This window comes from Hippocampus bargibanti, linkage group LG08 (genome assembly GCF_051943395.1).
Source record: "Hippocampus bargibanti isolate YZ-2025 linkage group LG08, ASM5194339v1, whole genome shotgun sequence".
NCBI lineage: Eukaryota > Metazoa > Chordata > Actinopteri > Syngnathiformes > Syngnathidae > Hippocampus > Hippocampus bargibanti.
Genome location: NC_142741.1, coordinates 5,755,979 through 5,770,532, shown reverse-complemented (window position 1 = coordinate 5,770,532; position 14,554 = coordinate 5,755,979). Strand labels below are relative to the sequence as shown.

The 14,554-nt window shown below is 45.1% G+C and overlaps 1 protein-coding gene across 3 annotated transcripts in view; it reads left to right on the top strand.

Moving 5' to 3' along the window:
* The window catches only part of col18a1a (collagen type XVIII alpha 1 chain a), a 59,719-nt gene that overhangs the window by 31,940 nt on the left and 13,225 nt on the right, over positions 1 to 14,554 (top strand). For all 3 annotated transcript variants that reach the window (XM_089002549.1, XM_089002547.1, XM_089002550.1), the window contains 19 exons: positions 2,931 to 3,472; positions 5,385 to 5,471; positions 6,997 to 7,068; positions 10,551 to 10,629; positions 10,863 to 10,990; positions 11,117 to 11,143; positions 11,256 to 11,462; positions 11,610 to 11,636; positions 11,726 to 11,788; positions 11,866 to 11,943; positions 12,025 to 12,075; positions 12,502 to 12,624; positions 12,693 to 12,755; positions 12,851 to 12,895; positions 12,985 to 13,116; positions 13,799 to 13,870; positions 13,980 to 14,006; positions 14,130 to 14,228; positions 14,454 to 14,489. In XM_089002549.1, coding sequence (XP_088858675.1) covers positions 2,931 to 3,472; positions 5,385 to 5,471; positions 6,997 to 7,068; positions 10,551 to 10,629; positions 10,863 to 10,990; positions 11,117 to 11,143; positions 11,256 to 11,462; positions 11,610 to 11,636; positions 11,726 to 11,788; positions 11,866 to 11,943; positions 12,025 to 12,075; positions 12,502 to 12,624; positions 12,693 to 12,755; positions 12,851 to 12,895; positions 12,985 to 13,116; positions 13,799 to 13,870; positions 13,980 to 14,006; positions 14,130 to 14,228; positions 14,454 to 14,489 — 1,958 coding nt within the window. The remainder of the gene's footprint in view (positions 1 to 2,930; positions 3,473 to 5,384; positions 5,472 to 6,996; positions 7,069 to 10,550; positions 10,630 to 10,862; positions 10,991 to 11,116; positions 11,144 to 11,255; positions 11,463 to 11,609; positions 11,637 to 11,725; positions 11,789 to 11,865; positions 11,944 to 12,024; positions 12,076 to 12,501; positions 12,625 to 12,692; positions 12,756 to 12,850; positions 12,896 to 12,984; positions 13,117 to 13,798; positions 13,871 to 13,979; positions 14,007 to 14,129; positions 14,229 to 14,453; positions 14,490 to 14,554) is intronic.

Here is a 14,554-nt window from a genome sequence, read left to right as displayed (position 1 = left end):
CCATTGACTGACCTTGGGCCTGTCACTGGTTAACAAAAGTTCTTGAGAATGCAAGAATGCAATAAAAAGTGTTCCTATCCTTATTCCTAATCGCGGGGCACCAACATGTAGACAACCAAGGATATCGGAGCACCCAAAGAAAATCTACATACAGTGATACCTCAGCTCACGAGCTTAATTGGTTCCCAGAAAGTGTGTGTAAGGCAAAAGGTTCATCTTCCAAACATTTATTTCCCATAAGAAACCATTAAAAATGAGAATAATCCGTTCCAGGTCCCCATAAAACATAATTTTCTACTAAATAAGCCTTAATACACAAAATATACCTTATTTTATTTATAATAAATGTGCTATTGGATTGTAATGAAAGAAATAAACTGGGGGAGGCGAGGGGAAGAGAGTTAACTAGCTAGCTATGTAGCTAACAGCTAGCTAGCTAGAGAGGGAGAGAGAGAGTTAATATAATTTCAATTCTAAGCGCCTTTCAAAACCCTAGCTAGCTAGCACATAGCTCGCTAGGTAGAAACAGAACGACAGTGTTAACTAGCTAGGTAGCTAAAGAGAGAGACAGAGAGTTAAAAATAATAATAATAATACATTTCTTTTCTAAGCGCCTTTCAAAACTCTCAAGGTCACTTTACAGTCACTGGATCAGTTTTTCTGTGTGTGAGCAGCGGTGGCCACATGCGCCAGCGTTCACTCAACCCGGAATAACTCAAATAAATAAAAAAACTAGCTAGCTCACTAATAGATAGCGAATACATAGCCAGCCAACTCGCTAGCTAGCCATTAGATAGCTAATAGATAGCCAGCCAGCTAGCTATCTTTTAGATAGCTAATAGATAGGCAGCCAACTAGATAGCTAATAAATTATTATAATAAACTATTGGATTGTAATGAAATAAATAAACTGGAGGGAGGAGAGTTAACTAACTAGCTAGCTATGTAGCTAACAGCTAGTTAGAGAGAGAGAGTTAACTAGCTACTTATGTAGCTAACAGCTAGCCAGTTAGAGAGAGAGAGTTAACCCGCTAGCTACGTAGCTAACAGCTAGCTAGAGAGAGAGTTCACTAGCTAGCTATGTAGCTAACCGATAGCTAGCTAGTTAGAAGGAGAACGACTAAGTGTAAACTTAATAGGTAGCTAATAGATAGCTAGCTAGCAAGAGAAAGAAAGAGAGAGACAGAGAGTTAACTAGCTAGCTACCAGTTAGCTAGCGAGAGATAGAGAGACAGACAGACCTCCGGGCCGGGCCAAACGCCTCGTGTGTTTGGGTTCTCAAAGAAAGCCCACCGCCGAATCGGTTGATCCCCCGCCCTCACAACGGCGGGGAGGCTTTGAACCCCACCGATGGAGCTACAAGACGAGTCACCGGGCGGTAAACCAAAGCTTGTCTTCAAAGAGGAAGAGAAACTTGAAGTGATGTCCCGGAGCAGCGTGTTTTGGGAAAACATCAGTCCTTTTAACGAGTCAGACCCCGTCTGTTTGAAGTGGGATGTCAGACATGTCCACGCCGTGCTCTGTCAATATTTTGTGAGCTTAAGCCCGCTTGGTTTCTGATGTCTGAAGTCAGCAGTCACCCAGGGAGATGGAGGAATGAGGTCATGCGTGCGAGGGGCCTCCGACGATGCGCTCGGAACAATGGCGCCGTGTCGTTCAAGTCGATGTTGAACCAAATCTGGTGACTCGTTGACTCAAGTCTCGACGAGAGGGGTTTTCACAAAAGTGGACAAGTAGTTATCTATTTATCTATTTATATAGCTCTCAAGCCATCTAGCTAGATAGCTGGCTAGCTAGCCAGCTATATATCTATCTGACTTTCTCTCTCTCTCTCTCTCTCTCTCTCTCTCTCTCTCTCTCTCTCTCTCTCTCTCTCTCTCTCTCTCTCTCTCTCTCTCTCTCTCTCTCTCTCTCACTCTCGCTCTAGCTAGCTAGCTAGCTATCTGTTGGCTAGCTAGCTAGTTAACTCTGTCGTTTTCTCTCTCTAGCTAGCTATATCTGTTATCTAGTTAACACTCTCACTCTTTCTTTGTCGCCATTGTTCTCTTTCTAGCTAGATAGCTATCTAGCTAGCGATCCAGCTAGCCAGCAAGTTAGCTATCTCTCAATCTCTCTATCTCTCTATCTCTCTCTTTCTCTCTTTTACTCTTTTTCCCGTCTTCTTGTTTTCTCCATTTCTCATTTTCCCTTTCTCTCTCTCTGTAGCTAGCTAGCTATCTGATAGCTAGCTCGCTAGCTAGCTATATGTTAGCTACCGAGCTAGCTAATTAACTTACTTGCTCTCTCTTTTTCTCTCTGTCGCACTCTTTCTCTCTCTAGCTAGCTAGTTATCTTTTAGCTAGCTATCTGTTAGATAGTTAGCTAGTTAACTCCCTCTCTGTTTCGCCAACTAGCTAGCTATGTTAGCTACCTAGCTAGCTAGTTAACTATCTCGCTCTCACTCTTTCTCTCTCTAGCTAGTTAGCTATATGTTAGTTACCTAGCTTGCTCGTTAACTATCTCTCTCTCTCAATCTCACTCTTTCTATTTCTGGCTAGCTAGTGATCTTTTAGCTAGCTAGTTATCTCTCTCTCTCTCTGTCTCTATCTTGCTCTCTCTCACTGAAACCAAACATGATGTTGACTTGTGCCTGAACATCCTCAAACATGTCTGCAGTCCGTTGCTAAAATGGTTCTGCTCTGGTCTGGAAATTCATCAGCTGGTAATAAACAGGTTGTACTTGGATAGATGTTTTGTTGTTTGCATGGTGAGTTTCCAAAACTACAGATAAGCTTGCATCCTGACACAATCCCACCACAATACCAAAACCCCCGTCTCGAGCTATCCTAACAGTGTGCCATGCAATCCATCCCTCCCATTTCAAAATGGCTTTTGAATTGCAAATTGTGGTCTCACTTTTGGAATTGATTATATTTTTCATTTTTTTGTAGAAGACAGAGGCGTCTCCCTGCTGCAGCTGATCGGGGACCCTCCTCCGACTGAGATCACGCGAGTTTACGGGCCAGACGGCAGTCCCGGCTACGTCTTTGGCCCCGATGCTAGCACGGGCCAGTTGGCCCGCGCCCACCTACCGAACCCATTCTACCGGGACTTTTCGCTCATCTTCAACTTGAAGCCCACGTCGGATCGGGGCGGCGTCATCTTCTCGGTCACGGACGCCACGCAGCAGATCATGTATGTGGCTGTCAAACTGTCAGAGGTGCAGGATGGCACCCAGAACGTCATCCTGTACTACACCGAGCCCGACTCGGAGACGTCGTACGAGGCCGCCAGGTTCCTCGTACCCTCTCTGAGGGACACCTGGACCCGTTTTGCCATCGCGGTCAAGGAAGACAAGGTCAAGTTCTACCTGAATTGCGACGTGGAACCTCAATTGAAGCGTATCGAAAGGTCCCCCGATGAGATGGTGATGGAAGCCGGCGCCGGAGTCTTTGTTGGACAGGCTGGAGGCTCGGATCCCAACAAGTTCTTGGTATGTATGAAAGATCTTCTGTCAGAAACCAGGGTTCTCAACTTGATGGGCGGTCATGGTCGTTCTCCTCAGGCTATAAAATTAGCTTGATGTGCCGCATGTCTAAAATCCTTCGATTGTTTTAATTGCCTTCGCCGCAAGCGCTAACGCCGATTGACACGGATTTTCCAGCACGCGGGACTTCGCAGCTGAATAGCTCATTTGATTTCATTGCTCAAATTAGCTTGATCCAAAGCATCAGACCACTGTTCTAAATCACCCTAGCAGCAACCCCCTGCCCCCACCGCCTCCCTCGCCCTGCCCCCACCGCCTCTCTGAACATTGTCTGCGAGAAGTAATTGGATGTCCTCGGCGCGGGCATATAATGGACGTCTTTCATTTGTCTGCAGCAAATCACCTCGTTTGACCCCTTGTGCATGAACTGAGTTGTTCTGCGGTTACTCTTCCGTTGCGCACCCAAAGGTGGACTTTCAGAGAGTTCACTTCAAGGTCATTCCACAGAAAAGTTCAAAGGTCAAAGAGAATCGGGTTAGATTTTCTTAAGTTCATATGAAAAATCAATGTTCAAAGATGATTCTCCGTTTTTGTGTGCTGTGTTACTAAATATGGAAACTCAAAGATTGCGTCAAGTTGTGACGACTCAAAGCAGATTTGAATATTCTCGCCGAGTGCATACATAATTTATCTTCCAAAAGACGGAAACGCATTTGGAAAATGATTCTCATTTTTCCCGCTAGAAAGTTCGGGTGTTACAAAGTCACAATGGATTGCTTTACAGACGCGCCCCACCTTACGAAGGAGATACCTTCCGAGCGGTCGTTCGTAAGGTGAATTTGGTTGTAAGTTGCTTCAGTGATACATTTTCTATGGAATGTATGTTGAAGTCATACACTGAACGGGAAAGTATAAAACACAGACGCTCTAACAGTCCTAAAATAAATTCATACCTACTGTAGTACCACGACTTATCCTTGGGTCTTTAGAAAACCATTACTAAATTACGTGCCAGCAGCCATTACATTTTGTTATTCATGGTGTCCTCCCGGAGTGTCATCTGGGAAGATGGATTTCCTCCCCGCCCACATACTTGACACAGCCAATCATAAACGAGCTCGGCGGATCGGGGCCCGAACTCGCAACAATTAAGCATAGCATAGCGCTGATTGGTCTGCCTTAGTGTCCGTATTGGAGAATAAGAAGTTATCATATTTAAAAGTTCCAAACCAAACAATAGGCCCACAGTCAAGACGCAGATGGCCACAGTAAATCTGAGTGAAACAGACACAGCCCAGGTAAACTGTCATCTTCATCTAGGAGATCTGGCTTTGGACAAAATTTAGGACTTAAAACTCCCTCACAGGAAGAGCTCATTAACCAGGTTACAAATTTATCAGTTCATGGAAAAGACAACCAATCAAAAAAGCTATGTTTTATTGCTTATCTGTTGGTGCTCAGAACGTCCTGAGGCGTGGTATTATAATCAAGAAAACCATGTTTTACTAATGTATCACTTTAATTTGCATATACTCTCAATAAATAGCTTGACAGAGGGCTGCAGAATTCAGACTTCTGTCATGAATTGCTGCGTCTCCTTCCAGCAGTAAAAGACAATCTTTCTGGGTTCGAGTCTTTGTCCACAGTATCCGATCGAACATCTCTGACAGTCAACGTCCAGACCTTGAAACCGTGAGTGTGCGTGAAGCACAGTGCGCAGCCAATCGCAAGCAAGCTTGGCCTTAAATACAAAATCAAACTGATAACATCTCTGTCCAAACATTTTTTGACGTACAGTACCCGGCAAAAATGTTTGTATGTACCATTTGTCGTAACTTGAATCTTCGTAAACTGGGGAACGTCTGTATTTGACTTTGTTGATTAATTCTCACCGTGTTTTGTCTGTCTCCTTCACCAGGGTGTGATCAGCGAACTGAGGGTGGTAGGAGACCCCCACGCCGCCGAAAGGCACTGCGAAGACGACGAAGACGACGACTCCGACATGGTGAGTCTTGACCACCCAGACTTGAGCGCAGGTGCCTCACTGCAGGCCGCCATTGAGCTTCTTTGATCAAACATTGGACACATACCAAACGCAGCACTTGAAGGGTCTAAGGAAGGACTTGTGGAGTGAGGTTCACATGTTATTTGTATTAGATGGCGTGGGCTGGGGGGGTAGGTGGGGTAAGGGGTAGGGGAGGTGGGGTGTTGAATCACATTCCGAACGGAAATGACAGGCTTGGGATTTACAGGATGTTTCTTTCATTGACTCCCAGCTGTTTTCCAGGTAGAAGCAACATGTTGCGCATTGGTGACTTTCAAAACTCTCCCCCTTTGTCTGGCAATCAGTCTACTCATTTTAGCTGTTGATAGGGACGGTGGCAGCTTCATCAACATTGTTTTCCTGCCAAATAACAACATAAACAAACAAATTACAGTTCATTGCAAGAAAAACAAGGATTAGATTGGATTAGCCGGCATGCTCCAAAGTCCAGTTAGCACTCAATATGGCCGTAAATTACTGCTTGTCGGGTCTTGTCTGTGAGCCACCAAGTGGAAAGTCGAGTAAGGACCCTCTGTTGACTTTGAATAATTGATCTGGATTGGATTGGATTGGATTGGATTTACAGTAAAGTCTCGTTATATCGATATTCAAGGGAGTCCGAAAAAATATCGATATAACCGGGACTATCGATATATCCGACCCTGTTTGCATGTAATTTTCTCCGTGCGTGCGTAGAAATAGTATCGATATAACCGGGACTATCGATATATCCGATATCGATATAACGAGACTTTACTGTAATTTGATTAGTCTCACAGTGGAGAAACTGACATTTCACAGCAGCAAAGTGATATAAGGAAGAGAAAAGAAAAGAAGAAGTAGAAAAACAAAATACAGGAGCAGCTGTAAAGGCAGCCACTCTCGCGGTGCCATCTTGAAGTCAAAACAACAAAAAACTCAAGGTCACTTTACAGTCACAGGATCAGTTTTTCTGCGGGTGAGCAGCGGCACCCACATGCGCCAGCGTTCACTCAACCAGAAAGTAACTCAGATAGAAAGCGAGCAAGCTAGCTAATAGATAGCTGATAGATAGATAGCTGGCCAGCTATATAGCTAATACATTGTCACATGAAGCAGGATCAAAGCGTCTTTTTCACCAATGGATCAGGGACATCATGCTAAAGATGTGCACACGTCTGCGACAAGCTAAATGTTGAAAGCCAACACAAAGCTGCAGCTGCACCTAAATCCGCTTCAATTCCAAGCCGCGACGTGATGCATGAGTGATGCAAGAACTTTTCATGGATGTTAAACTGTAACTATTCTCACCATCACACTTCTTTCACACGTCACCTCGCTGTGTGAGATCTTGTTCTGGATAACACACAAACACACACACACTTGTGGACCAAGATTTGTTCTGTTCTGCCATCTAGTGGTAATTTATCACACAATCATTATTCCGGAACTCCTTTTCTTTGTTTTTTGGGTTTTTTTTTTTTAAATGTCCCCTTGTTTTTCTCAGACTTCAGGAGAAGGAAGTGGTGAGGCGGAACAAAGACCTTCCAAACCAGCCATCGAAAAACAAACATGGACGGTAAGGAGCCATTTTCATTTGGCAAGGAGAAGAGATGAAGAACGCAATGAGCTAACGTTAGCTTTTTTCATAATTCACAGGGGTTTCAAGTATTATGTTATCATTATTAATCGATCTAAAGGTTTCTTCAGCTGTCATCTGTCCTTCTTTGAAGGTGTCGGTCATTTTGCTTCTCATCCGAAAAGCTTTGTCAGTCGACTGAAATTGTGCAGGTAGCCCGGGCCCTTTATATATCCCTAATGTCCAGAGGTGGCGGTGCCAGACCTCTGCTTTGATAGGTCCTGCTCTAAGGTTGGGGGGAGCAGAGGACTATTCCCTGAAGCTGGTCTGATTACTTCTTTTGTCATCAGCATGACTAAGCCTACGTGGTAACGCTCTAAGAAGTCTGTTGTAAGCACCATCCAGATTGAACCTCAAACCACCGTGACGATTTAGTGAAGGGTTTTGCTGTTTTACAAAAACAGCTTCTTTTCACTCCCCTACAGTTTCTACACTGTAGATGGTCTGGCATGGAGAGGTATCACTGTAGATTCTACAGTGATACCTCGGTTTACGAACCCCTAGGCTTACGAATTTTTCGGTTTACGAACGTTACATTTATGAAAATTTTACCTTGGCATACGAGCTATTTTTCAGGATACACGCCGAGCTGCCACAATGACTGATGTATCGCTCGCGAACGAGCCCGTTCTCCTAACAAGAAAATGGTGGCCGTCTGTTTTGTCCTCTATTCCCCGCCCCCAGTCTTCGGTTAAAGCCACGTGATTGGTCAAGAACGCAGCAGTGAGGGGGGGGGGGGTTAAACATTAAAGAGACAGGCAGACGACAGAGAGAGGGTGGGAAAACACACATACACACGAAAGGGAGACGACAGAGCTTTTATTTTAGATTGACATCGTGTCAATGAGAAAATTTCACAAAATAGGCAGTTTGAAAACCATTGCAGCAGACATCATGGGCGGAGCTTTCCGTTGGTACCAAGAACCGTTCCAGTTTGGACATTAATGACTCAGCATTGATGGCCTGTCACTTTTACAGGGGGGGCGGGGTTTCCCCCTGCGTTCAACCTGTGTTTATTCGCGTCATCATCAGGAATGGTTTGTGTTCAAGGCAACAGCTGGTATCAAATACCCGGCCAGCTATTTTTTTCCATGTGTCTGTTTGCTGGCATTAGAACTCATCCGGTCTGTACAACTCAAGACGTGTCGGGACAGAAATGCAAAAAGTGGAGAGGGCAGTGAAAACTTTCCATTTTGGCGTGCAGGTACACTCAGTTTACGAACGCTTTAGCTCACGAACTTTCGCCTCACGAACATTAAATTTGCGAGCATATAGTCTTGGTTGACGAACTAGTTTTCGGCGGACTAACCGAACTATACGGCGCCACGGTGACTGGTGGACTAGTTTTCGGCAGAAGAACACCAAACCACACAGTCGAACAGTGCCACGGTGGCTGGCGGACTAGTTTTCATCGCCCCCTTTCTTTGATTGTTGACGTGGTTTATTATCGAGTGGTGTACTTTTGCTATTTTGGGACCGAAAAAGACCCCACCACAGGCTACTGTTCAGCCTGTGGTGACGGTCAAGCAGAAGAAGGAGATCATCGAGAAACACGTTTGTGTGACTTAACGTCCCAGTATCAGTACGCTAAATCGACCATTGCTACGTGTGGCTAAAGGTGTTTTTGTGTTATCTAAGCAACGGTTTCAGGCAATAGAAGAGGTTGAAAAACTTCTGCTGATTTGGATTAATGAAAAGCAGCTCGCAGGGGACAGTGTGAGTGAGGCTATTTTCGCATAGAAAGCACGGCAACTTCACTCGGATATCATCAAGAGCCAACTACATCAACGACCATCACAAAGGTCAATAAAACGACTATTATACAGTACGGTTTATTTCTTTAATTACAATACAATAGCACATTTATTATACATAAAATAAGGTATGTTTTGTGTGGTTTTAAAGCTTATTTTGTAGAAGATTATGTTTTATGGGGACCTGGGAACAGATTATTCTCATTTTTAAAGGTTTTCTATGGGAAATTAATGTTTGGAAGACACACTCTAGCCTTACACACACTTTTTGGGAACCAATTAAGTTCATAACCTAAGCTTACTCACTGTATTTGTTTGGAGGATCAGTCGCCTTGTGACACTTTTGACAATGTTGTTGAAGTGCAATGCAATAACCCAAAAATGTAACCTTTTGGAAGGGGTGCGACAGGTGATACAATGGGGAAAAAAAACACACACTTTGACCATGATTTCATGCCTAATGAGGACCTCCAAATATTTATGATATGCCTTGATATTTGCAAACCTCCACAAAGGCCAAATGGTTCATAAAGAGAACCGGCCTTTTTGTCACCAAGGAAACCGGATGTGTGCTTTTAAACTTTGGAGGTCATGTGGTTCAAATCCGCCGGTTAGCGCATCGAAGGGACCCCCCCTTTTACTACGCCAAGAAGGCCTGGATGAGTGGCTTATCATGTTAGTAATTACGTGTCAGGCTTTGTCATTAATTGTTAAGTGGAATTCTTAGCGTAGATGTTGCTACGCGACACCGTGGGGGGGGGGGGATGCACAGCCTCTGAGTAGACAACTGGTTAATTATCAACATGGTGTTGCTCCCCCCCTCCCTCCTTGGGGCTGCTTGAGCATTCTTTGCAGGTGACAAGCGCCGTGTCATCGGTCAAGAATGAGCCGTCTGTCTGTGTTTGGGTGGTGGGGGGCTAAAGGGGGGGGGGGCTCCATTATTTCCGTAAAGTCGCCAAAATGATTCTTTGGTTGCTTCTGGTGCATTTTGTGGTTGTTTACATGATGCTGATTGAAATTTCTGCCAAATGTTTTTGTTTTGGCGCTTTAACTACAGCTGAAGCTGCAACAAAGCGCTAACATGGAAAAAACATGTTAAGGAAATGCTGCAAATGGAATCAAAAAAGATTGCCAGAGGCCATGGACAGCGCTTTATCGGCACCCAAGCATGAATAAACAAAACCCGAACAAATTGGGGAATGCCGCTCTATGTCATATTTTGAATACCCGGATAAATTTGTGAATGACCGTCCGTGAATGAGTTGAGGACGAATTAATAATAATAATAATAATAATAATAAATTTAATTTCTAAGCGCCTTTCAAAACTGTCAAGGTCACTTTTTCGCGGCAGCCACGCGCCAGCGTTCACTCAACCCAAAAGTAACTCAAATAAATAGAAAACTAGCTCGCTAGCTAATAAGCCACAGAAAAACTCATCCTGTGACTGTAAAGTGACCTTGAGAGTTTTGAAAGGCGCTTAGAAATGAAATGGATTATTATTATTATTATTATTATTATTATTATTATTATTATTATTGTTATTATTGTTATATCCGAAAGTAATTACGTCATCCATTAAAATGAAGGGAGCCAAGGAACTAACGAGATGATGAGACTGATCCATTGCTTGATCGAAGGCCTAATCCCATTCGTCTGTCGCCAGCAGACAGCTCCGCCTTCTTCGAGGCCCATTCAGCAGCCGCCGGTCGCCAGGCCGGAGGAAATCTTGACTGTGAGACACACAGGTGAGGCACGTCCTCACACCACGAGGCCCAAACCTTCACAACACACGAGTCCAACTCATCAGACCCTCGTAGCTCACCGCCTTCGTGACTGAACGACATATCACTCCATCTAGTGGTCCATGACGATTCTTGCATGTAACCCTGGACCAGATTTTTCATTCGCAACACCAAAATATTATGCTAAACTGTGATTTCCAGCACTTGAATATGACTCTGCAACCTTGTCTCATCAGGATCAGTTGGGGCCAAAGGGGAGAAAGGAGATTCAGGAGAGAAAGGGGACCCCGGCGTGCCAGGCCCAAAAGGAGAGGCCGGTTACAGCGCGGCGGTCGGCTCACAGGGCGGCGCTAGAGGGGGGAAGGTGGGATTAAGAGACTCAACAGCGCCCCCTAGTCATATTTTGAGCATAACACAGTCACTCCAAACCAAATACTATGCAGTATATTTGCGTCAATGTCGAATCTGTTTTATCCTTCGTTTTTTTCAGGGTGAACCTGGAGAAAAGGGAGCAAAGGTGAGTCGGATCTCCACTCTACACGACAAATTCTAATAAAACCAGGACTAAATGTCTCTTGGGCTCTTGGTTTGCTCACCACCACAAGAAGTTTTTGTCATTTGCTCTCTAGGGCAACGCCGGTTTTGGATACCAAGGAAAGAAGGGAGAACCCGGCCTCCCCGGTCCACCGGGGCTCCCCGGATCTCCGGGTCTGTCATCAGAGGTCTCGGTGTGCCAAGAGGGCTCTGATGCTTCCTGCATTCCTGGTGCTCGAGGACCTCCAGGACCACAAGGTGTCCCTGGAGACCAGGGACCACCGGGAGAAGATGGAGAACCAGTTAGTGCTACCGTCGACTGAACACTATTTCTTGAGAGAATTGAAATCCTCCAGGGGAAATCATCTGCCTTGTACCAATCATCAACAATGTACCAATAATGATTTCATTGATCCAGATGATCTGAACCGTTTTGTGTCATTGCACAGGGTGATCCTGGTGAAGATGGCAAACGAGTGAGTTACTTTGTACAAGGCGTATGGTATATTTGCTATGCTCAGATTGACCGCCCTTTTTAACTTTGAGTCCCCTTTTATCCATCCAGGGTGTCGATGGTCCGCCGGGCTTCCCGGGAAAGCCTGGAGATCCCGGACTGAAAGGAGAGAAGGTGAGCGGCCACTGAGTGGGATCCGCGCTGTCTGTAATATCATTACACTGTTAAGCTAATGGGAGCGATGCATACAGGGAGACCGTGGTGATGGTCAACCTGGTCCTAGAGGACCACCTGGTCCTCCTGGACCACCAGGACCAGGAAGTAGATCTGTGAGTCAAGCCCTATTCCATGTTGAGCAAGTGACAAGTGGTCAAACGGAACTGTTTGCGATGAATGTTTTAATTTTTCAGACTTATGTGGACATGGAGGGCTCAGGATTCCCTGAACTGGAATCGGTTCGGGTAAGTGCAGCGCAATACGTGAAGGCATACACAATGGAAGGCGTCGAACTGATGAGCTCAATTTATAAAACAGATCGACATAAGGCTTTAGATTAGTGGTTCTTAACCTCGGTTCGATCGAACCCTAGGCGTTCAGTGAGTCGTCTCAATGTTCACACATGTACTCAGTTGTGATGTAAGGTGACCAAACTTCTCTGACTGTGAAAGCTTTGGCGTTTTTCTCTCTCTAATAATCGAGGTGATGAGCAGAAATGTACTGCTTAATCATCATCACTACTCAAAAACTGTGCTGGTCTTAAATCGAAACTGGCCGGCATATATGGAGATCGGTGAGACCCGACTCCATGTACTTGACAAGCAAAATATTTGTCAAAAGCAGTGTGATGACTGCATCGGGCTTCACTTGTTTTGGTGTTTTTGTTTTAGGGCCTGCCAGGGCCACCGGGACCACCCGGTCCACCTGGGCTTCCAGGTCTTGCAGCATCCAACGCAGCTTCGAGCTCGGGAGTAGTCGGACCACCGGGACGGGATGGGGTAGCCGGTCAACCTGTAAGTGGTTTCCTCGTTCATTATTGGTTTCCCCTGATCCGCCTTTGACCTGAGCTTCTGGCCTGCAGGGCTTGCCCGGTGTTCCGGGTGTCGATGGCCAACCGGGAGCGCCTGGCCCAAGGGGAGAAAAGGTCATTTCCTACACGTTGATGCCAATTTTTAAAATTCAACATCTTATACAAAGTGATCATGTGAACATGATTAGTAATACTTTATCTTATTCTAGGGTGACTCTGGTGTGCTTGGTCACCCAGGACCAGTTGGACAGAAGGTGACCATTTCCCTTCTGTGTTACTGTTTTTTGTAGTCGTATCACGTTTCCTTTGTTTTATTTTCCATTTACTTTTGTCCACCCAAAAGGGCGCTCAAGGAGATTTTGGTTTACCCGGACCAACGGGAGAGCCCGGATTGGCTGGTTTGCCCGGACCGATGGGACCTGCTGGGCCACCCGGACCTCCGGGGCCTCCTGGACCAAGATACAGTGTTGGATTTGTAAGTTGTCGCCAAACACCGGATAAAAGTGTGACTCGGCGGACATGTTTGAGAACAGTGGAACAATCAGAACTGCACTTTGCACTGATTTGATGGGAACTTTAGCGTTGCACAAAACTTTCAAAAACACTTAAATCACACAATTAATACCTGATTCTTAATGCGCAGTTGCTGAGATATTTGCTTGATGTGCAAGAAGGAACGTTTGAAGGTTTTATAATAATATAATAATAATACATTTCATTTCTAAGCGTCTTTCAAAACTGTCAAGGTCACTTTACAGTCACAGGATCAGTTTCTTTCTGTGGGTGAGCAGCGGCAGTCACACACACCAGCGTTCAGTCACACGCGCCAGCTTTCACTCAACCCGGAAGTAACTCAAATAGATAGATAGCTATTTGGTAGCTAATATTTAGCCAGCTAGCTAGGTAGCTAATAGATAGTCAATAGACAGCCAGCAAACTAACTAGCCAGCTAGGTAATAGGTAGCTAGCTGGATATATAGCTAACAGATAGCCAGCCAGCGAGCTAGATAGCTAATAGGTATCTAATAGCTAGCCGGCCAACAAGCTCAATAATATATATCTACTAGATAGATAGCCAGCTGGATAGATAGCTCAAAGATAGCGAGCTAGCTGGATAGATAGCTAATAGATAGCCATTTTTTGTTTTCTGTTTGTAGGATGACATGGAGGGATCTGGTGGAATTTTCTCCAATGGGCTTCCTGGTGTCCGAGGGCCTGAAGGAAGGCAGGCGAGTTGTTTGATGCATTTCAGAAACTGATGAAAATTGGAATCTTTGGGCGGCATGGTGGGTAATTCGTCGTTCAATCTGTCTGACTCAATCAAATGTGTACTCTTAGGGTCCACCTGGCCTCCCTGGACTTCCAGTAAGTAACCGAGCACCCCATGCAGTCATTACATTTTTGGGATAGATACTGTCAATGCGAGAGAACAGCAGGTTGTCTTGAAGTATTCCCGGACTCTAAATTGAAGGCCTGAATCCCCCACAGGGTAAACCAGGCTTGACAGGCCTTGCAGGTCAGAAGGGCAACCAGGGTCCTGAAGGAAGAGACGGCCAACCGGGATTGGACGGCTTCCCTGGAGTTCAGGTCTCTCGTCCTTTCAATTGCTTTTACGTTAGCTCGCTAATGTCTGCGCCATGATCATTTTCATATGATTCTTGGCAAATATCACATTGACATCCAAAGATGACAAAGTCCCTACAGTCACTGTGTTGCGAAGGGACCACATCAACCGACAAAGATACCAAAAACCTCTGCTTACCTTACACAATTGCTTTTTGATGTCTGCTGTCTGATTCTTGGACGTTACAGGGACCAAAGGGTGAAAGAGGGGACAGAGGAGACAGGGTGAGTATCATTTTCACATGCTATCGATATCTTGACTTATTTCAACGCCAAATCGATCCCGCATG